This window comes from Ipomoea triloba, chromosome 3 (genome assembly GCF_003576645.1).
Source record: "Ipomoea triloba cultivar NCNSP0323 chromosome 3, ASM357664v1".
Taxonomy (NCBI): Eukaryota; Viridiplantae; Streptophyta; class Magnoliopsida; order Solanales; family Convolvulaceae; genus Ipomoea; species Ipomoea triloba.
This window is the reverse complement of record NC_044918.1, coordinates 26,466,543-26,490,271: the sequence shown is the minus strand read 5'-3', so window position 1 is coordinate 26,490,271 and position 23,729 is coordinate 26,466,543. Positions and strand designations below refer to the sequence as shown.

General features: G+C 34.7%; 2 protein-coding genes across 2 annotated transcripts; both read left to right on the top strand.

The window, feature by feature from the left end:
• The first annotated feature begins 498 nt into the window (after positions 1 to 498).
• Positions 499 to 13,947, top strand: LOC116013370 (GTP-binding protein BRASSINAZOLE INSENSITIVE PALE GREEN 2, chloroplastic). The gene is made up of 4 exons (XM_031253076.1): positions 499 to 680; positions 802 to 2,156; positions 2,782 to 2,949; positions 13,264 to 13,947. The coding sequence occupies exons 1-4, from the start codon at positions 563 to 565 to the stop codon at positions 13,612 to 13,614; spliced, it is 1,992 nt and encodes a 663-aa protein (XP_031108936.1). The 5' UTR covers positions 499 to 562; the 3' UTR covers positions 13,615 to 13,947.
• Positions 13,948 to 22,836: 8,889 nt separating this feature from the next.
• On the top strand, positions 22,837 to 23,205 carry LOC116013144 (alpha carbonic anhydrase 7-like). Its single transcript, XM_031252797.1, has one exon. It carries the CDS (start codon positions 22,837 to 22,839, stop codon positions 23,203 to 23,205), a length of 369 nt encoding a protein of 122 aa, XP_031108657.1.
• Positions 23,206 to 23,729: the final 524 nt, after the last annotated feature.

Below are 23,729 nucleotides of genomic sequence, written 5' to 3'. Positions count from 1 at the left end.
AATATTGGAAATATATTTTTGCACATCGCGCATATAAAATACTAATATATATTTATAAAACATTTACACAAGAACAAAACTATGGTTTATATAATATTTAAAAAATAAAAAGAAATAAAAAGGAAAAATTATAATTTATGCCCATCCATGATATGTCAATTATCAATGTTACCCCTGAATTATTAGTGGTGTAAATGTTGCCTCTTAATTTTCAAAATGGTATATATATTGCCCTTCTCGTACTGTATGAGAGGGGCAATATATGTACTGTTTTGAAAATTGAGGGGCAACATATGTATCCTTTTGAAAATTGAAGGGCAACATTTACACTATTAATAATTCAGGAGTTACATTGATAATTAACATATTACGGAAAACATAAATTACAATTTTCCCAAATAAAAATTAAAAATTTACTACTGTAATTTGGTAATAAACATTTGAAAATATCCCCTGTTTGGGTAAAAAAAACACTGAACTGCTGAAATATCTAGCAACTTGGTGGGCTTCTCTCCGGGATTCGGGAGCGTGAGGGAGAATACAGAAAGATTACAGAGAGGGAATGGCGCTATTGCTTTCTACCTCAACTTTCACTTCAGTGCCAACATCTTCTAATCTCTGCCCCAAGTTATCTTCCATTGGAACACACCCAGACACGGTATGCCGTCTTCTGTTTACAGGTAAAAGCAAAACTAATTTCCTTAAATCTCTCCCGTTTTCTGCTTTTCAGCTAGAATTCAATTTTCCAAGATTTCATTTTATTTTTTTTGGGTGTTATATTGTTATCATTGTTTATAATAGGAGTGGATAAGAAGAGTAAATATAATATCCAAAAGGCTCCATCATTTGTTTCTCTGTCGGTGAAGAGTAGTCAATCATTTAGTAAAACTCGAAAAGGTCGTGAAGTTGGTAGTAATTCAAGAAAAGCCGGCGGTGGATATGGGAAATTATTAAGTGAGGGAAGGGACGAGGATGAGAAATATGGACAGGTATGTCCTGGTTGTGGAATCTTTATGCAGGATGAAGACCCTAATCTTCCTGGGTATTACAAGAAACGCACTGTCGGTCATCTGACAATAGATGTAGAGGACAATGAGGGCTTTTTGGATGATGAAGATGATGAAGAGTTTGGTTATATTGAGGGAGAAGTGCAGTTTGGGGATTATATTGAGGGGACAATGGAAGAAATGGATTCTGGAAATGAGGCTGGAATTGATTGGGATTCAGAAGAATGGGAATCAGAGCTTGAAACAGAAGATGATGATTTGGAGGAGTTGGATGGGTTTGCTCCAGCTGGTTTAGGTTATGGTAATATTACAGAGGAGATTCTTGAGAGGAGGAAGAAGAAAAGGGTGTCAAAAGCAGAGAGGAAAATGTTGGCAAGAGAAGCAGCTCGGATGGAAAAAGAGGAGGTAACAGTTTGTGCTCGATGCTACTCATTGAGGAATTATGGACAAGTCAAGAATCAGGTGGCAGAGAACCTGATACCTGATTTTGACTTTGAGCGGTTGATAACTACCAGGCTAATGAAGCCCACAGGGAATGCTGATGCTACAGTTGTGGTTATGGTGGTTGATTGTATCGATTTTGATGGATCCTTTCCAAAGAGGGCAGCTAATTCTTTATTCAAGGCGCTTGAAAGGAGCAAAGAAGGCTTGAAGCAAAGTAAAAAACTGCCAAAACTTGTTCTTGTGGCAACGAAGGTCGATCTTCTCCCCTCCCAAGTATCCCCAACAAGGCTAGATAAATGGGTAAGACACCGTGCTAAGGCTAATGGAGCACCTAAACTCAGTGGAGTTTATTTGGTAAGTGCTCGTAAGGATTTGGGTGTGAGAAATTTACTGGCATTTATTAAGGAGTTGGCTGGTCCTCGTGGTAATGTTTGGGTTATTGGGGCTCAAAATGCAGGAAAGTCAACGTTGATCAATGCATTTGCTAAGAAGGAAGGAGTAAAAGCTACAAAGCTTACTGAAGCTCCTGTACCTGGAACAACACTTGGGATCTTGAGAATTGGTGGAGTATTGTCTGCCAAGGCAAAGATGTATGACACTCCAGGCCTCCTCCATCCATATTTATTATCCATGAGACTAAATAGGGATGAGCAGAAAATGGTTGAGATACGGAAGGAGCTACAACCTCGCAGCTATAGAATAAAGGCAAGCATTTTATAAATATCCTGTTGATTAGTTTGTCTAATACTGTGACTAGAATTGCTTGAAGATCATTCTTACAGACAAGAACTACATTATTTTCTTGTTTTTCTTCTAATTCTAATTCTAAATGTCTGATAATGAACAGACTATGTAACATGGATGTGGCATGTATGGGTGAAGTGGATTTTTGTAAGTAATTGAAATTTGGATTGCTGTTTAGCTGTCTGGCTTAACTTCACATGACCCATTAAGCTTTTATTTAATAGAAAAATCTATAATTTATGTGAATTGGGAGGTAGCCGATTAAGTAGACTTTTCTATGTACTTAAAAGCTGGATTGCTATTGAACATCTAAGGCATCTGGTTTAACTTCTTTCCACATGGTCCTTTAAGTTTTTGTTTAATATGAGTGAAACCCAGTCTAAAAATTTGAGTTTGTTTGGGCCTTATAACACCTTTGCACATGATAGTCATAGGTAATTGATGGTTTGTTTTCATTTTACTCCTCACTCTTTGATATCCTTCCTATATTGCTATTGGGAACGTGGTTTTATTCATTTGCAGAAAATATTCTCTTCCTCAAAGTTGAAATAGTTTTTCTAATTCTAAATTTATCAACATTTTGTAGCCAGGCCAGACTGTACATGTTGGTGGTCTAGTAAGATTAGATCTCAATTCTGCTTCAGTGAGCACCATCTATGTCACTGTTTGGGCATCTTCAAGTGTCTCTCTTCATCTAGGTAAAACAGAAAATGCTGATGACATTTGGAACAAGCATTGTGGGATTAGGTTGCAGGTAAATACTCTTGTCCTATGATTTCAAGTCTTTCTGTTTAGTGGATTGAGCAAACATGAGTACAAAAATAATGTGAACCATTTGAACCTAATTGTGAAGCATTAAGCGTATTTACACCATCTTTTCCTCTATTGTTTCAGTTAACTAAACAATTAACAGCCACTATGCACTATATGTCCTTCAACCTGGGCAGGAAAATAACAAATAATATACTTTAATGTCATTGCCAGTGTTAGTTACTGATGCATTCTGGGGGAAGGGGTACTGCCGCTTAGGTAGACCAACACAAGGAAAGCTAAATTTGGAAAGAAAGGGCAATTGACAGAATCCTATTTTTGACATAATCCTAGTTTTTGTTATAATAGAATAGTTTTGTTAGACTAGAACTCATAGATAGTTAGCTTAGTCTCAGTGAGATTAGGAGTCATTATATTAGCCTATATAAAGGACATCTTCAATCAATATTAGACAAGCAGAAATTTTACCGAAAACGAAGTTTGGGACTCAAAAAAAATGTCATTTTTTCCTCTCCATCTTTATTCTCATTCAAACACCTTTGCGTGTGACATAAGCCTGGCTGTCCATATCATTTGGTTGAGCCTGGCTGTCCATATCATTTGGTTCGGCATCATGGGCAATAATATTGCAGACCACCCCCATATCAAAGCACTGACCGAAGCAATACAAGAATTGAAACAAGGCATGACAGTATTGCTCCATGACCGTGGCAAAAATCCAGCATCTTCAGCAATCCAACGCACAGAGGAAGAATCCATCCCTCTTGATGAAGATGATAATGTTTCCCAATCTCGCTTCACCAAAATGGATATTCCACAATTCTCAAGACAGGAAGATCCATTAATTTGGCTTCATCATTGCGAATTATACTTTCGCAACTCCCGCACTTCGAATCAAGATAAGGTGACTTTGACAACATTCAATATGACAAGAGAAACACAGTTCTGGTATTATTAAATCCTCCGAAATGAACCACTAATGTCATGGAGAGTCTTTAAAGAAGCCTTCAAGCTCCGTTTTGGACCACCACAAAGCATAAATTCTCTAGGAAAACTAGTCAATTGGAAGCAACGAAGCCGCCACATCAACAAATACATCTCAAATTTCCAGTTCCTACTCGCCCGTGTTGATACGGTCCGAGTTGATCAACATTCACGGCTAGACTGGATGAGCTCCTTTGAATTGATTTAGAATGCACCAGACCAAAATCACTAGCTGAAGCCATAAATATTGCGAGAGACTTTTATAGCAAAATACAATTGATGACAACAGGTTCTTCTAGATAACCTTTTCGCCTTCTTCCTCCTCCAACAGGACACACCATAGTACCTATCAAATACCAAACCCCAGCCAACACAGAAACATAGCTTGAGAGCTCCTCCTATTCGTCGGTTATCACCGGCAGAACAAGAAGAGCGCAAAGCTGAATGCCTTTGCTTCATTTGTGATGAGACTTGGTTTCAAGGACACTGTTGCAAACGCCCTATTTTGTATCTTGGGTATAGATGATGAAGAGGATACTTTTGAGCAAGGAATTGAGGTAACAAATATAGTTGAAATCTCTCTATATGCTATCACTAGTGTTAAAATAGGACAAATGATGAAAGTTGGTGTATCGGTTGTAGGAGGAGAACACCTTGTTGCGTTGATTGTTTTTGGAACCATACACAACTTTATCAACACTTCAACAGCACACAAACTAGGTTACCAATCACTCCAAGGCCGGGTATAGAAGTAGCTGTTGCGAATGGAGAACACTTACCAAGCTCTGGGTCTTGCGAACAAGTCTTAGTGCACCATAGTTCAAATTGTTTCTTGGGTAATTTCCTTTTACTTCCATTGGTAGGATTTGATTTGGTACTAGGAGTTAACTGGCTAAGCACCTTGGGACCGATTTGGTGGGACTTCAACACACTAACCATGCAGTTTTATCTTAGTGGGAGAAAAGTATCATGGTCAAGAGAAAAGCCTAGCAAGAACGTAGCATTGAATGCAATCCAACCAATTTCTAACCAAAACTTCTTAGATAGCCTCCTAGATGAGTTCACTGCTATTTTTAAAGAAGTGACGACTTTGCCACCTCCATGGTCTTGTGATCATTGGATTATATTATCATTAGGAACTGACCCTATGGTAGTACGGACCTATCGGTACCCATAAGTACTAAAAGATGAAATCAAGCGGCAATATGTCAAAATGCTTTAGAAAGGCATTATTAGGCCAGGCAGATCTCTGTTTTCCTCTCCAGTACTCTTGGTCCAAAAGCAGGATGAGTTATGGAGATTTTGTGTGTATTATCGTGAGTTTAATGCTCAAACAATCAAGGATAAGTTTCCAATCCCCATAATTGATGAGTTGTTGGATGAATTACATGGGGCACAAGTATTCTCCAAACTAGACTTATGCTCTGGATATCATCAAATACGTATGCACTCGGAAGATATTGAGAAAATGGCCTTTCGAACTCACTACAGTCATTTTGAATTTTTGGTAATGTCGTTTGGACTCACGAATGCTCCCTCAACTTTTCAGTCTCTAACGAATGAGGTATTCGGTCCTTTTTCACAAATTCATTTTAGTGTTCTTTGATGATATCTTGATTTACAATGCAACATGGGCTGAACACATTTAGTTTTCACATTTCTTCAACAACACTCCTTGTTTTTAAAACAAACAAAATGCATGTTTGGGGAAGACCATGTCAAGTACCTCGGCCATGTAATGATGTAATCAGTGGGGAAGGAGTTTTAGCAAATAATGACAAAATCCGAGTTGTACAAGAATGGCCAATACCAACATGCACAACTAGCTTTCGAGGATTCTTAGGGTTGGTAGGATTCTACTGGCATTTTATTCGAGACTATGGAAGTAAAGCAGCACCTTTAACAAATTTGCTACAAAAAAATTCCTTCTCGTGGTTTGCGGAAGCTTCAACAGCCTTTGAAGAGCTCAAATCAACCCTATCATCTGCACCTACTTTACAATTGCTTGATTTTTCCCAACATTCCATTGTGGAATGCGATGCCTCAGGGAGTGGAATAAGGGCTGATTTACAACAACACATGCACCCAATTGTGTTCTTTAGTAAAAAATTAGCAGATTGCCACTTGAAACTTCCAGCTTATGAAAAAGAGTTAATTGGCTTGACTTAAGCAATGCAACATTGGAGGCACTACTTATGGGGACGCCCATTCATCATCCGGATATATCACTACAGCTTGAGTATCTTCTACAACGTCTGACAACTTTCCCCCAACAGCATTTGATGGGCTATGATTTTACTGTAGAGTACAAGCTAGGCTTATTGAATGGGGCAGCATATGCATTATCCCAAAGGCACACTCTAGACACAACCTGTTGTTCCAACATAGTGGTACATTTAATGTTGCTGAAGCAAATTAAAGATGCAGTGAGTGAGTGTGCTTCATATGCACCATAAGTCGAACAGAGCAAGCAAGCTACTCAATTTACCTGGCCATGCGTGAGGGACTTCTCTTTTATAAGGGTAATTTGTATCCCTCCAATTTCTGATCTAGTGCAGCAAATTATACAAGCTGTCCACACATACACTCATGAAGGAGTTTAGAAAACTGTCCACCGGTTACAATGAGACTTTTATTGGCCGGGATTAACAACAATGGTGTGCCAATTTATAGCTAACTGTACGACTTGCCAAAAGAATAAGTGGGAAAACATGCATCCAGCAGGATTATTGCAACCATTGCCCATTCCAGAACAAGTGTGGTCCAACATTTCCATGGATTTCATTGAGGGACTTCCAAAGGTAGCATATCAAGTGACCATTCCTCCGAATTCCAAATTACATGATGTTTTCCATGTTTCCCTCTTAAAAGAATACAAAGGCCCCTCTCCAACTATGGTAAACCCTCTACCATCAACGGTGGACGGTCAAGTACTCATGTAACCAGCTACAGTGCTTAAAATCATAATAAATCAGGGCGTTCTAGAGATATTAGTTCATTGGGATGGACTGACAAAGGAAGACGCAACATGGGAAACATTGAAAGCTGTTGAATATTAGGAAACCTTTATTGAATATTAGGAAACTCCTAGTAGGGTGGATTTAGTTTCCTATTAGGATAGATTTGGTATATAGTTTAGTGTATATAGAGGTATATAGGAACATAGAGAATAACCTATTGTAATCTTTCATTATAATATATTCATATATTCTATTATTCTCTGGTTTCTCACATACTTTGCTTCCGCCTAACTGGCGGGTGGTTGTTATTCTCCACCCGCCAGGCCTTTCAACCCCTCAATTTCAACAAAAGCATTCCAAGAAAAATTCCCAAACTTCAAGCTTGAGGAGTGACGAGTGAAGACAAGCTTGATGTCCTGGAGGGGAGTAATGAATAATGATGCATTCTGGGGAAGGGGTAGTACCGCAGAGGTAGACCAGCACAAGGAAAACTAAATTTGGAAAGAAGAGCAATTGACAGAATCCTATTATTTGTTACAATAGAATAGTTTTGTTAGACTAGAACTCATAGATAGTTAGCTTAGTTTCAGTCATATTAGGAGTTATTGTATTAGCCTATATTATTGTATTAGCCTATATAAAGGACATCTTCAATCAATAATAGACAATCAGAAATTTTACAGAAAACAGGGAGTTTCGGATCTCAACAAAAATCTCAGTTTTTCCTCTCCATCTTTATTCTTGTTGAAATATCTTATTTCTTCTTTTTGTTAGACATAATAATATAAAATAGGAAGCATGTTCAGGGATTTCAGGTAGTGGAGCATTATCAGGGATAATGCCAGGATTTAGGGAATTATGTCCTTTTCTATTTGAATATATATGTGTATCAGTGTGTAAAAGTGTGAAATACAAAAATAATAAAAGTTTTCTACTCTTCAATTTCTCAAGATGGTATCACAGCCTACTCCTTCTTAGGCCTGAAAATTTCTTCCCTTCCTCAGAAATGTCCATCAGCTTCACTGCCAATCTGCTTCACTTCTAGTACAACAAACCTGAGAGCTTCTATCAACAAACTACTGCAACAAACCTTCAACAAAAACTCCGGCGACCTTGCCCATCTTTTTCCGGCAACCTGTCACCCCCTCACGCGCCCTCACGCGCCACCCTGGCGATGCAATTCCGACACCACGCGCCTCCACGCGCCGGCGCGTGAGGCACTTTTCCGGCGACGTTTTCCGGTGAAAATTTCCAGATCAGCCTATCTCTCTGCTGCGACCCTATCCTGATTTTCTCACTTTTATTTTATCAATATGGCAGATAAAGAAATTATTGAAAGTGTCCAGAACACTTCTCCCGTTCAAACTTCCCTTCCAGTTCAAACTTCTCTTCCAACTCAAACTTCTCATCTCGATCAACCTAAAGTCTATGTTCCAAATCTTTCTGGGAGTTTAACTATCACCAGTGAAAAACTCATTGGTTCCCAAAATTATCAAGATTGGGCATCAGCAGTAGAACTATGGTTTATGGGTCAAGGAGTGGTTGATCACCTCACTACAACAGCAGAAGAAATCCAGCATGAAAAGGATATTTGGAAGAGAGTTGATGCCCAACTATGCAGTCTATTATGGCAATCTCTTGCCCCTGAATTGATCCCCATGTTTAGGCCATTCAGAACCTGTTTTTCTGTATGGAAACAGGCTCAATCTCTTTATACAAACGATGTCTCTCGTTTTTATTTCATTGTCAGTGAAATATTAAATATCAAGAAGTCAGAAATGTCCATGGAAAATTTTTTGGGGAAAATCCAAGGACTCATGGCTGAATTCAACAAACTCATGCCTATTGGAGGATCACCCGAAGAACAACTTACTCAACGCGACAAGTTCTTTGTTGTTCTTACACTTGCCAAGCTTGAACCAGAATTTGAACAAGTCCGAAACAGTATACTTGGTGATGGAGCTGTCCCAAATACCAAAGAAATGTTCAAAAGACTTCTTCAGGTCTCCTCTATTTATAAAGGAAGTACATCATCAACCATTGTTGATCATTCTGCCCTTACTACTCAAAGTCACCATAGAGGAAGAGGTCGAGGAGGCAATCGAGGTGGTCGAGGTGGAGGATGAAACTCTACCCGTTTTTGTGACTTTTGTAACAAACAAGGACACACTCGTGAGGTTTGCTGGAAACTTCATGGGAAACCAACTATGGTTAATATAGCTCAATCTGCGAATTCAGATACTGAGGATTCAAATACACAAGTTATCTCAAAAGCTGAGTATGCAGAATTCTTGCAATTAAAGGCTGCCAAGACAACCATTTCTCCAGACAGCTCCCACACTGCTCTTGCTTCACAATCAAACTCTGTTTGGGTTTTAGACTCTGGGGCCACTGATCACATATCTGGTAATCCCTCTTTTTTCTCCAAAATTGATTTCTCTGATTCTCTTCCATCTGTTACCTTTGGTGATGGATCAAAAGGGAAAGCTAAGGGAATTGGAAAAGTCACTATCCATTCCTTTTCTTTAGAACATGTTCTTTACATTCCCGGTTGTCCTTTCAACTTGATTTCAATTCATCAACTAACTCACTCCCTTAATTGCCTTGTTACCTTTTCTTCTGATTCTGTGGTTATTCAGGACCGACAGACAAGGGAAATGCTTGGTACGGGACATGAATCAGAAGGACTCTACCACCTTTTAGGCTCTACCAATACCAACACAGCTTGCGCCGCTACTGTTTCACCTCTCCTTAGCCATTGTCGCCTTGGGCATCCCAATATTAATAAATTAAAACAACTTGTTCCTGGCTTGTCAGATTTAAAGAACATAGAATGTGAGTCTTGTCAACTTGGGAAACACTCAAGAGCCTCATATCCTAGTAGAGTGAATAGAAGGGTCAGTACACCTTTTTCTCTAGTTCACTCTGATGTTTGGGGACCATGTCGTGTTTCAACCACCTTAGGGTTCTTGTATTTTGTTGTCTTCATTGATGATTTTTCTCGATGCAGTTGGGTCTTTCTAATGAAAAATCGGTTTGAACTATTTGATGTGTTCAAAACATTTTACAATGAAGTCATGAATCAATTTGGAGTTTCTCTCAAAGTTCTACGCAGTGACAATGCCAGAGAATATTTCTCTGACTCTTTTACTTCTTTCTTTTCCGCACATGGAATACTTCATGAATCTTCATGTGCTAGGACCCCTCAGCAAAATGGAGTTGCTGAACGGAAGATACGTCATCTTGTTGACACAGCCCGCACTTTGCTCATTCATCACAAGGTCCCTAAAAGATTTTGGGGAGATGCTATACTTCATTCTTGTCATCTCATAAATCGAATGCCATCTTCTGTGTTACAAGGAAAAATTCCTCTTAATCTTTTACTCCCACAAGAACCCCTCTACAAGCTTCCATTACGGGTTTTCGGGTGTACTTGCTTCGTCCATGACTCCACCCCAGGACGAGACAAACTTGATGCCAAGGCTATAAAATGTTTGTTCATTGGGTACTCTCGCCTCCAAAAAGGTTTTAGGTGTTATTGTCCCAAAACACATCGTTTCTATACTTTGATGTCACATTTTTTGAAACTACACCTTTTTTCTCCTCCACTTCAGTTGATGAATCTGACTTCTTGGGGGAACCACTAAAAGCCACAAAAATTCTTCCTGTTCCTACTTTCACAGAACCTGTCTCCTGATGTTGCTGAAAGAACTACACCATTGTCAACCATTCAAGAAAGACAGAGTTCACCTTTCTTGTACACCTACCAGCGGCGCAATCGTCAAGGCTCTCAAGAGGATGAATGCTTGGTTGATTCATGTCCGACACCAGCGTTGCCCACTGACACGGTCCAAAATACCACAACAAGCTCCCCAATTGCCAGTCGAATAGGTAAAAGATCCACTCGAAATCCTTATCCTATTTATAACTTCCTTACACAAAAACGGTTGTTTCCAGAGTATTGTGCTTTCATTACCAGTTTATCTAATGTGTCTATTCCAAAAAATGTCAAAGAAGCATTAACTCATTCGGAATGGAGGCAAGCAATGATTGATGAAATGGAAGCACTATACTCATCTGGAACCTGGGAGTTAGTTCCTTTGCCTCCTGGAAAAACTGTAGTTGGTTGTAGATGGGTGTATAATGTGAAGGTTGGTCCGGATGGACAAATTGACAGACTTAAAGCCAAACTAGTGGCTAAAGGGTACACGCAGGTTTTTGGCATTGACTACACCGACACTTTTTCACCCGTTGCTAAAATTGCATCCATTCGTCTTTTCCTTTCAATGGCAGCAAATCGTCACTGGACATTGTATCAGTTGGATATAAAAATGCCTTCTTGCATGGAGACTTGAAAGAAGAGGTATATATGGAGCAGCCTCCTGGTTTTGTGGCTAAGACTGGAACGAATCTTGTTTGTCGCCTCAAACGCTCTCTCTATGGATTGAAGCAATCTCCACGTGCATGGTTTGGAAGATTTAGTGATGTGGTTCAACAATTTGGCAGGATTCAAAGCAAAGCTGACCATTCTGTCTGTTATCGACCTCTATTTGGAAAAAGCATATATTTAGTGGTTTATGTTGATGATATTGTTGTCACAGGTGATGATATGAGAGGAATAAATGAACTAAAGAAACATTTGTTTCAACATTTTGAGACAAAGGACCTTGGAAAGTTAAAATATTTCCTAGGTATTGAAGTTGCTCAATCCAATCAAGGTATCTACATATCACAACGGAAATACGCTTTGGATATTCTTGAAGAAACAAGCATGACAAATAGTAAACCAGTTGATACGCCTATGGATCAGAATGTCAAACTTCTTCCAAGACAGGGGGAGCCTCTATCAGATCTAAGCAGGTATCGGAGATTAGTAGGCAAGTTATTATACTTGACTATCACTCGTCCTGATATTTCCTTTGCTGTAAGTGTCGTTAGTCAGTTTCTGCAAGAACCATGTCAAAGTCATTGGGATGCAGCTATCAGAATTTTAAGATATGTGAAAAGATCTCCAGGTACAGGTTTAATCTACAAAGATCACGGACATACAGAAATTGTTGGCTACACAGACGCAGATTGGGCAGGGTGTCCTTGGGATAGGAGATCAACATCAGGATACTGCATTTTATTTGGAGGTAATCTTATTTCTTGGAAAAGCAAGAAACAAGATGTGGTTGCACGGTCAAGTGCAGAAGCAGAATACCGAGCAATGGCATTGGGGACTTGTGAATTAATTTGGGTGAAGCAGCTCCTCATAGAACTCGATTTTTGTAAGATCGGTCCTATGAAGTTAGTTTGTGATAATCAGGCAGCTCTACACATTGCATCCAACCCTGTCTTTCATGAAAGGACCAAACATATCGAGGTTGATTGCCATTTTATACGAGAGAAGGTTGCATCAGGAGACATTGTCACCACATTTGTTGGATCAAATGATCAACTTGCTGATATCCTCACTAAATCTCTTCGTGGACCTAGGATTGATTTCATTTCTAGCAAGTTAGGAGCATTTGATTTATATGCTCCAGCTTGAGGGGGAGTGTTGAAATATCTTATTTCTTCTTTTTGTTAGACATAATAATATAAAATAGGAAGCATGTTCAGGGATTTCAGGTAGTGGAGCAGGTAGTGGAGCATTATCAGGGATAATGCCAGGATTTAGGGAATTATGTCCTTTTCTATTTGAATATATATGTGTATCAGTGTGTAAAAGTGTGAAATACAAAAATAATAAAAGTTTTCTGCTCTTCAATTTCTCAAGAATTCTCATTCAAACACCTTTGCCTATGCCGTGAGCCTGGTTGTCCATATCAGTTACCTCTACTTAGTTTGTATTATGTTAAGATCATGTATTAGCAAAACATGTATAATCAATTACATAATAAAAAAAAGTTATGTGCTTGTGGAGGCAGTATGTAAACATTGGGGTTCTTGTCGCTGAAAACGAAAGTGAACAGCAAAATTTTCTCCTATCAAATGTGAATTTGTGGTTGTAGTAATTCAATTAGCTCCTGTTAGAGGCTGTTTAGCTGCATGGTATAATGTCTATACCTCGTCCATTAATAGCACTTTGTCCTTGTTAATTATATTTTCAATTGTTAATATTGTGCATCAACATATTAGAGGCTTGATTTATTGCAAGTTAGGTTAACATGAATACATGAAATTGAGTTGCTTTTCAATTGGTCAATCCTGAGTGAATTTTCTCACAATGTAAGCATGCCTCAATGATGAATCTGTGATTGTTCTACTCTGGTGGTACCTCCCTTTCATTTTTAATTTTTATTTGCTTCCTAATCAAAGCTTAATGAAAAAGAGCATGTATGATATATTCTGGTTCATTTTTTGTCCAGCCTCCTATTAGCATGGAGCGAGTTCCTGAATTAGGCCCTTGGAAAGAAAGACAAATTAAAGCGACTGGGACAAGCTGGGATGTGAACAGCATTGACATATCTGTGGCTGGCTTTGGATGGCTTTCCCTGGGCTTAAAAGGTGAAGCAGACTTAACATTGTGGACGTATGATGGCATTGAGATCACATTGCGTGAGGCTTTGGTACTTGACCGCGCCCCATTTCTTGAGAGACCTGGATTTTGGCTACCCAAGGCTATATCAGATGCAATTGGAAATCAAAGCAAGCTCGAAGCTCAAGCAAGGAAAACAACTCAAGATACCTTACTTTCAGAAGTAGAAGTACCTTGTTAAGGACAGATGCCATGACTTCAAACCTCAAAGCTCTTCAAAGTCGTAGGACACAGGGACTACATAACAATTCTATCATCATTCTTTCCAGTTAAGTCGGACCAATTATATCAGTCTGGTATCTCCAGAAAGATCAAAGCCATGGGACCTGCAACTTCAAGAACATTCCGAGCAATCAGGTAGGACTACTGTGATACTCTCCTTTGATAATTTAATTTCTGTAGTACTGCCAGGAGTATGAATACTTGCAACTGTCAATCAGGTAGAGTCAGGTTATGTTCACAAACACATATATTTATACAGGTTCTTCCATGCAACTTATTTTACTGGCCAAAATTTCAGAATTTTGCATGCAATGCTTGCCTTGATAAAGAGATTGAGAATGAGTGAACAACCACCCATTCTTCATTCAACTGAAAGTTTTCAAAAAGTTTACCCTTTAGTATTGATAAGGAAATATACGCCGTCTGGCTACATCCCGAGCATAATGTACAGTCATTCGTGATTCCCGGTCAGTTCTGACCTTTTTAACCATGCCATTGGCACTCAATATTGTAACAAGTTTAATTCATGTATGTCCCAACCAGTCCTTAAGCCACGTTAGGTCTGGAAAAGAAAATGACAAAGATATTAATCCTAACCGATCACTTGGGGGTCAGCGTGGTCAATACAAGTCATTTTGAACTCGCATCAACTGTCTTATCAAGCAATCAAGTTCATGTGGACATTTGGCCTACTTTTTTTTGCTGGCCAGTTCGTATGGCAATGTGTCTTTAAATCTCTCTCTGTTATATAAGGTGCATTTATTGCACTTAAGAGGGGAGAGATCGACATCCACAACATTTTAATTTGTGTTCCTGGTATAGTTTCTAAGTTCTAACACTTGGGAATTCGTCTTGTACAATAGGAAGGGTAAGTTTGATGGTCGAGACTTCCCTGTGTAGTATCTATCTTAATTCTCGACCTTTCATAAATAATAAGTCTATTTCATTGGCTTATTTCACCCAATTCTCAGCATTTGCACTATCAAGTTGCTTTGATGTGTAACTTCTATGGTCATTAGTAAAATAATGTGTGATCTTAAATCACTATGGTGTAATACGTCTCTTCACCAATCAATAATTCCATCCATTGACCCACTTTTTACCTTTAGGAAATATATAAAAGGCTCTTAATACCTTTTACCCCTTGAAGTTTAAGAAGCAAGGACTACTGTTTTAATGGAAATGAGTCAAATGACATTAGACTAAAATATTTTACATCAAATTTTGTCCAAAATAATGTGATTTGTAATAGAACTAATACTACCTCCGTCCCAAAATGGTTGTCTGGTTCGTTTAACGAGGCTTGACTGAAGTAATTTTTAATACAATTTTTCATAATATTAAGTTTAGCATTAATATATAAAATTTATATATTTAGAAATTACATTAAAAGTACTATTAAACACAAAAAATTAAATTTAAAAATAATAAAAAATTACTAAAGAAAATAAGCAAAGAAGAAAGAGTTGGTTTGATCAATGAATAGTAAATAGGACAGGTAAAATGGGACAGAGGGAGTATCATTTTTGGTCCTACGACTGTTGAGGTCTTATCACTTTTGGTGCATAACTTTAATTTTTTTCAATTTTGATACCTAGCTTTGTTATTTTTATCAATTTTGGTCCTTCTGGCCAAATTGATGGCAAAATGTTGCGGAATTTTATATTTTAAGGGCAAAATCATTATCCCAAAGAAAGATCTTCAAATATCTAAACAAAAGAAAAATCATATTAAGAAAAAAAAATAAGGATTTGTTAATTGTTAATGCTATAAATCTCATAGATCCCTGTCTAGTTTCTGTCTGTCTTCCCCATTATTTGCATCGATCAAACACCTATAAATTTGATTTTACAGTGATTTTGTTTAGATATTGAAGACGTTACATTGAGATGACGATTTTACCCTTAAAATATAAAAGCCGACAACATTTCGCCGTCAATTTAGCCGGAAGGACCAAAACTAATAAAATTAACAAAGTTAGGGACCAACATTGAAAAAATTTAAAGTTGTGCTCGAAAATTGATAAAACTCAAAAGCCGTGGGACAAAAAGTGATATTAATTTTTTTTTAATATATGTAACTATTCATGAATTGATTGATTTTAGGAAAAAAAAAAAAAACTGCCCTTATGATCATTGAATTATTAGGTAATAGTATATTTAAGCTCTATATTATAAGCTTTACGTTATCATTAGTGATACTTTTGTTCCACCATTATGAGTTTATTTAAATTTATTTATGGTTACTCTTTAGAAACTATAATTAATTAGCGATTTATGGTTACTCTTTAGAAACTATAATTAATTAGAGCTAATAATGTATTTGAGCGAATTTTACTTTTAATCATAGACTTTTGTGGCATTGACACATTTAGTTATGCTATTTTAATTGTCACATTATATCCTTGACTTTCATTTAGAGTTAATACCCATTTTGGTCCCTCGACTATAGCGTAATACTTGATTTTGTCCCATAGAATTATAAGTACCCAATTTAGTCCTCTAACTTGTAAAATTATGCTCAATTTGATCCTCCGTTACAATTTCCATCCACCAGCCGTTATATAGAGGGGCAAAATCGTCATTTTCAATAGTCGAGGGACCAAAATGGATACTTAATAGTCTAGGGACCAAAATGGGTACTTATTACTATTATTATTATTATTATTATTATTATTATTATTATTATTATTATTATACTTAATATTGGGACAATATCTCTTAGTTTAGTTTTGTATATCAACATTAGGGGTGTGTAATCTATTAATCGAACCATTTTAACTGAAGTTTTTAAAACTTTAACCGTTAATCGAGCCGACATGAAATTGTTCTCGATTAATCGGTTGGTTAACCGATTAACCAAATTTTTTAAAGCAACAATTCTAAATCCTAAAAATAATACCTATTATAATAAATCTAATTAAAATAATACATATAATAAATTCATAACAAAATATAGAAAAACAATATCATAAAAGTTCAGTTAAAAATAGTTAACCGACAAATTCGAACCCAATTAACCGTTAATCGAAATTTTAAAAAATCTTTAACCATTAACTGAACCGAAAAAGTTTAGTTAAAAATAGTTAACCGACAATTTCGAACCAAATTAACTATTAATTGAAATTTTAAAAAATCTTTAACCATTAACCAAACCATTGAATCAAAATTTTAAAAAGTTTAGTTAAAATTTTAAAAAACCTTTAACCATTAACCGAACCGAACGGTTAACCATTGTTTAACTGAACTTTTTGGGTTGGGTTAATGGCTAAATGTTTTTTTGTTTTTTTTTTTTAAATTTCAGTTAACGGTTAATTGAGTTTGAATTTGGGTTCGGTTAATGGTTCAAGATTTTCTAAAAATTCAATTAATGATTAATTGGGTTTGAAAGTGTCGGTTAACCATTTTTAACAAAACTTTTTCAGTTTGGTTAATCGTTAAAGGTTTTTTAAAATTTCGATTAACGGTTAATTGCGTTCAAAATTGTTGGTCAACCGAACGATTAACCGAAATTTTAAACATATATATAACTAAATAAATAAATATATAATCTAATATGTAAAATCTCTATAAATTTGTAATGTATTTATGATATTATTTTTGTATATTTTCTTATGGATTTATTACTATATGTATTATTTTAATTGAATTTATTATTATAGGTATTATTTTTAGGATTTAGAACTTTAGCTTTAAAAAGTTCGGTTAATACACCAATTAATCCCAAAAAAAATTTAATTTGGTTCGGTTAACGGTTAAATTTTTAAAAACTTTGGTTAAAACGGTTCAGTTAATTGATTACACACCCCTCGTGTTGATATATAAAACTAAACTAAGAGACATTGTCCCAATATTAAATATAATAATAATAATAATAATAATAATAATAATAATAATAAAATACTCATTTTGGTTCCTCAACTATTAAGTACCCATTTTGGTCCCTTGACTATTGAAAATGACGATTTTGCCCCCATTTTTAACGGCTGATGGATGTAAATTGTAACGGAGGACCAAATTGAGTATATTTCACAAGTTAGAGGATTAAATTGGGTACTTTTAATTCTATGGGACAAAATCAAGTATTACGCTATAGTCAAGGGACCAAAATCGGTATTAACTCCTTTCATTTACTTGCAACAATTAGTAATCCTTTTAAAATTTTGTTTATTTTTAGTACTACTGACTTTATTACAATGTAGTATCTGTTTATAACTACTTTCTCAACCTACTGAAGCACAAAGGGTCAGCATTGCCTCCACTGAGGCTCGAACCCACCCCCTTCCATATGGGGTGCAACCGGGTGTCACTTATTTTAAACAGATGATTAATTGGGGCAAATAAATAAAAGTCAAAGATATAATGCAACATAATTTAAAGAATATGACTAAATGTGGCGATACCACAATAGTCGATGACTAAAAGTGGAATTTGCTCTAAATGTAAACTCACTCCATTAATTATTCCTATATTGTAAACTCAATCCATGAATTATTCCTATATCTTTCCTCTTAATTATGTGTAGAGCGATATTTTTTAATTCACAACTAACAAAAATTAATAAAATTAACATTACACTTTGGAAGAAATTACACGTCCTCTCTCTTGCTAGGGTTTCGCGAGTTTTGTGTCTCTCTTGCTAGGGTTTGTTTCGCGAGTTCTTCATCTCTTGTCTATTTTGATTCTTAGTCTGTTCGTTGTTCCTGCATGGCTACTCATGGTGTCGATTGTTCCCTGGCAAATCTCACCCTTGTTGATCTTGATGATGGGGATGGAGTGCAACATGTTGAGATAGTAATTACTAATTAATATGCTAGTTAGGCAGTTAACTAACTAAATAGTAAGTACATAGCAATTTAATCTATAGTGTATATAAAAGTAAAATCCTCCTTCCAAATTTTCTGTTCAAACTTTTGTTAATATTAATTACATAATTTAATGGTAAAATAAAATAAAGCTTAATTCGTAAAAAATGTTATAAAAATTAAATAATATCTATTAATTGGTAATATTGGTTTCAATAAGTCTACACACTAATAAGAAAATAATCATTTATTATTATTCTTTGCAAATTCACATTAATAACACCAATAATACGTTATTAACACACTCATATCTAGTTCCAATAAATTATTTATGACAAAGAAGATTATGATTTATTTGACGAAATATATTTAAAATCTAATAATTGTATAATATTTAATATTTAATAAATTTAGTATACAATAATAAGTTAATTAATCTATCTATTCTATTATTTCTATTCTATTAATATTAATTCTATTCTCTTATTATAAATTATAAATTATTAATCTATTTATTTATATTAATAAAAATAAAATCTTCCTCTTCAACTTTAATACTTTATTGGTAAGAAAATGTTATATAAAAATTAAATAATATCTATTAATAAATGTAACATCTATTTATATTAATAAAAGTAAAATCCTCCTCTTCAGCTTTAATAATTTATTGGTAAAATAATTAATAAAGTTTGATTGGTAAGAAAATGTTATATGAAAATTAAATAATATCTATTAATTGGTAATATTGTTTCGAATTACACAAATTATACCTAATTCTCCCGGTGGACATAAATTATACCGTAATTTTCACGGTAATATACTTTCCAAATTCACGGTAATTGCATTATTATGTAAATATAAATATAAATATTATACAAGCAAATCCAATTGCACTACTCAATAACATGTTACCTATTTTAAAATACTGCTAATTAATATATACTAATTTATATATACACTAATTGATATTAATGGTATGATTTTTTTTTTCGAAAAAAATATAATATTAGCGTATACGATAATTGATATTAGTAATTTTTATTCATGGTAAGTTTGTCATATTTTTTTAAAAACTATTTACTGTATACGGTAAGAATATATTTACTAATATATTACAATATTTATATTACGTAATAATTATCATCTATTTTGACCAACCTCCATATAGAGGGTACATATTTTATCTATATTTTTTTATTTCTATATATATGGTAGAAAACATGAATGGAAATCAAGAGTATTTTGATGCTTATTATATCTTCAGCCATTATTCAACTCTATACGCTAGGGGATCACGAACTAATCTATACTTCTATAATATATATAAAAGGAAAGTCCTCCTCCCAAATTTTTCTCCCTCAAACTTTTGTTAATATTGATTGAATAATTTTGTGGAAAAATAATTAATAAAGTTTAATTGATAAAAAAAATGTTATATGAAAATTAAATATTATCTATTAATTGGTAATATTGTTTCCAATAAGTCTACACCAATAAGTTTACACACCAATAAGAAAATAATCATTTATTATTATTCTTTGCAAATTCACATTGATAACACCAATAATACGTTATTAAGACACATACATCTAGTTCCAATAAATTATTTATGACAAAGAAGATTATGATTTCTTTTACAAAATATATTTAAAATCTAATAATTGTATAATATTTAATATTTAACAAATTTAGTATACAATAATAAATTAATTAATCTATCTATTCTTTTATTTCTATTCTATTAATATTAATTCTATTATCTTATTATAAATTATTAATTATTAATCTATCTATTTATATTAATAAAAGTAAATCGTCCTCTTCAACTTTAATATTTTATTGGTAAGAAAATGTTATATAAAAATTAAATAATATCTATTAATAGATGTAATACAGTATCTATTTCTATTAATAAAAGTAAAATCCTCCTCTTCAACTTTAATAATTTATTGGTAAAATAATTAATAAAGTTTAATTGGTAAGAAAATGTTATATGAAAATTAAATAATATCTATTAATTGGTAATATTGTTTCGAATTTCACAAATTATACCATAATTTTCACGGTAATATACTTTCCAAATTCACGGTAATCACATTATTATGTAAATGTAAATATAAAAATTACACACGCACATCCAGTTCCTCTACTCAATAATATGTTACCTATTTTAAAATACTGCTAACTAATATATACTCCGTACTAATTTATATATACAGTAATTGATATTCACGGGAAGAATTTTTTTCGAAAAAAATATAATATTAGCGTATACGATAATTGATATTAGTAATTTTTATTCATGGTAAGTTTGTCATATTTTTTTTAAAACTATTTATTATATACGGTAAGAATATATTTACTAATATATTACAATATTTATATTACGCAATAATTATCATCTATTTTGACCAAGTACCATATAGAGGGTACATATTTTGTCTATATTTTTTATTTCCGTATATATGGTAGAAAACATGAATGGAAATCAAGAGTATTTTGATGCTTATTATATTTTCAGCCATTATTCAATTCTATACGCTAGGGGATCATGAACTGATATAAGCAATTGATATATATGCTAGAGGATCACGATTGTTTCCCAAAATTGAAATTCATGTAATATTTAATAATCTTATAATTGATTAATTATATTCATAAATACTAATATTTAATATATGAACATATGAATATTTTAAATATATAATAATCATAATTTTAGTATACACTAATGGTAAGAATATGCTACACTACAAAAAAACGCGTTTTTAGCGACGGACAAAATCCGTCGCTAACATTAGCGACGGAATCGGTCCGTCACAAAAACCCTCCTCGCTAGAATTTAGCGACAAAATTTTTGTCCGTCGCTAGGGTTTAGCGACAGATATTTCCGTCACTAAGTAATATAAATCTGTCACTAAATTTCTTCTGGCGACGAATTTGATGATGAAATTTGTGAGGGAATAACGACGACAAAATCCGTCGCTAAATCTAACAACAGAAAATCCATCGCTAGATCAAAAAAAATCCGTCGCTAATTTCTTAATTTGAAGATCTGGTGACGAATTTGAAAGGGAATAGCAACGGATATTTCCGTCGCTAATTATATATATATTTTTTAAAAAAATATTTTATTTATTTTAATTAAAACCCCTATTTCTTTTTAATTTACCTGTTAAAGCTTAAAATCCATATTAACACACTATATCTAACAATATTATCATCAACACTACCTACTACTATCAAATTACCATCAATATTTTTTTTTTGAAAACAAATTACCATCAATATTTATATCATCATAAAATTAAACTATTATTAAACTTTATACTAACACAATATTTTAAATCACACACTTTAATACAATAATATATATCATCAAAACACAATACTATAAAATCAAAATTGCAATTACATAACAAAAGTCTGAAAGTAGCTTTTTTGGTTGAGGAAGTCTAGCAAAATCAAAGTCTTAAAACCATGAACATGATCTCCTCCACCCACCTGCAAATTCAAGCATCAAGTATCAAATATCATACGACTCAAGCATCAAACACCAAATCATCATTAACTCATAATTAAATCATCATCCCCAATAATGATATACTATGATGTTATCATCGTTCAATAATCATCAACGTCATAATAACATCATAGTATATATATCATTATTAACACTAATCACCATTATTAACAATAGACTTACTAAATCATATATATACTCAAACACACATTCAAATACAATTCAATAAAAGCTAAGTGTAATGCGCAGTCCGAAAGAATAATTCGGTAAAAATACTTCCCAAACTCCTTTTCACTTGAAATTTTGATGGTGGAACCTAAACTTATAGTACTTGATATTCATAAAAAGTTTGAGGCAAGTTGATCTTCAAATTAACACAGAAAATTACGTTTATACGCTTGGCAGTGTGCTGTCCAGATTTAGGAAAATAATTCAAAAACAATACTTCTACTCCTTGGATTGTTATGAAATTGTTTATGTACGTTCTAGACTTGACAAACTACATATTTGGAGGAAATGTAATCAAAATACCTTACTAAATACTCACACAAATTTTCGTAAAATGACTTAGAAGCTAAAATGGCTTAAACTTCAAATCTGCCAAGAATGGAGAAATGCGGTCTCCCATCGACATATCGCATGAAAGATTAGAATTTATCAGAAGCTTCGAGAAGAGGCATTACAAACCTGCCAATGCCACTGTCAAGAACCGTGGCCACGACATTTTGATTAAATGGCATGGTGATGCTGGATCCTTCTGTATAAAGGGGATAGAGTACCCTTTAATATCAGCACATTGGCACTCTCCCTCTGAGCACACTATCAATGGAAGAAGATATGCCTTGGAGCTGCACATGGTTCACCAAAGCCGTGACCAGACACTGCAGAATCAGAGAGCTGTTACTACTGTTCTTTACAGGATTGGCAAACCTGATGCTTTTCTCTCCAGGCTGGTGAGTAATGTTTCACTACTGATGGACAAAAAAGATAGAGAGAGACAAATAGGTTGGATTGATCCCAGAGAAATCAACTTTAGATGTACATGGTACTACAGATACTTAGGTTCACTCACTACTCCTCCTTGTACTGAAGGTGTTATCTGGACCATTAACACAAAGATAAAGACTGTTTCCAGGAGACAGATTAAACTGCTTAGAGAAGCTGTTCATAATTATGCTAAGTGTAATGCAAGACCATTGCAGCCGCTAAATGACATGATCTAGGATAGCACGCGATATTATTTCAGACCGAGATTCACGGTTCCTATCAAGATTTTGGGAAACATTACAGGTAGCCATGGGTACGCAACTCAAGATGAGCACAGCATTTCATCCTGCCACCGATGGTCAAACGGAGCGAACAATCCAAACCTTGGAAGATATGCTCAGAGGTTGTGCACTCGATTTTCAGGGTTCGTGGGATGAGCAGTTGGATCTAATTGAATTTTCATACAATAACAGCTATCATGCCACTATAAGAATAGCTCCTTACGAAGCATTATATGGACAGAAGTGTCGAAGTCCACTATGCTGGAGCGATAAGAGTGATGCTGTTACTCTTGGACCTCAGTACTTACAAGAAACCATTGAGGCAATCAAAGTGATTCAGGAGAGAATGAAAGTCGCACAAGATCGCCAAAAGTCCTATGCTGATCTAAAGCGACAATTCATAGAGTACCAGGTGGGAGAGAAGGTGTTATTGAAAGTCTCACCCACAAAAGGGGTCAAAAGGTTTGGAAAGAAAGGGA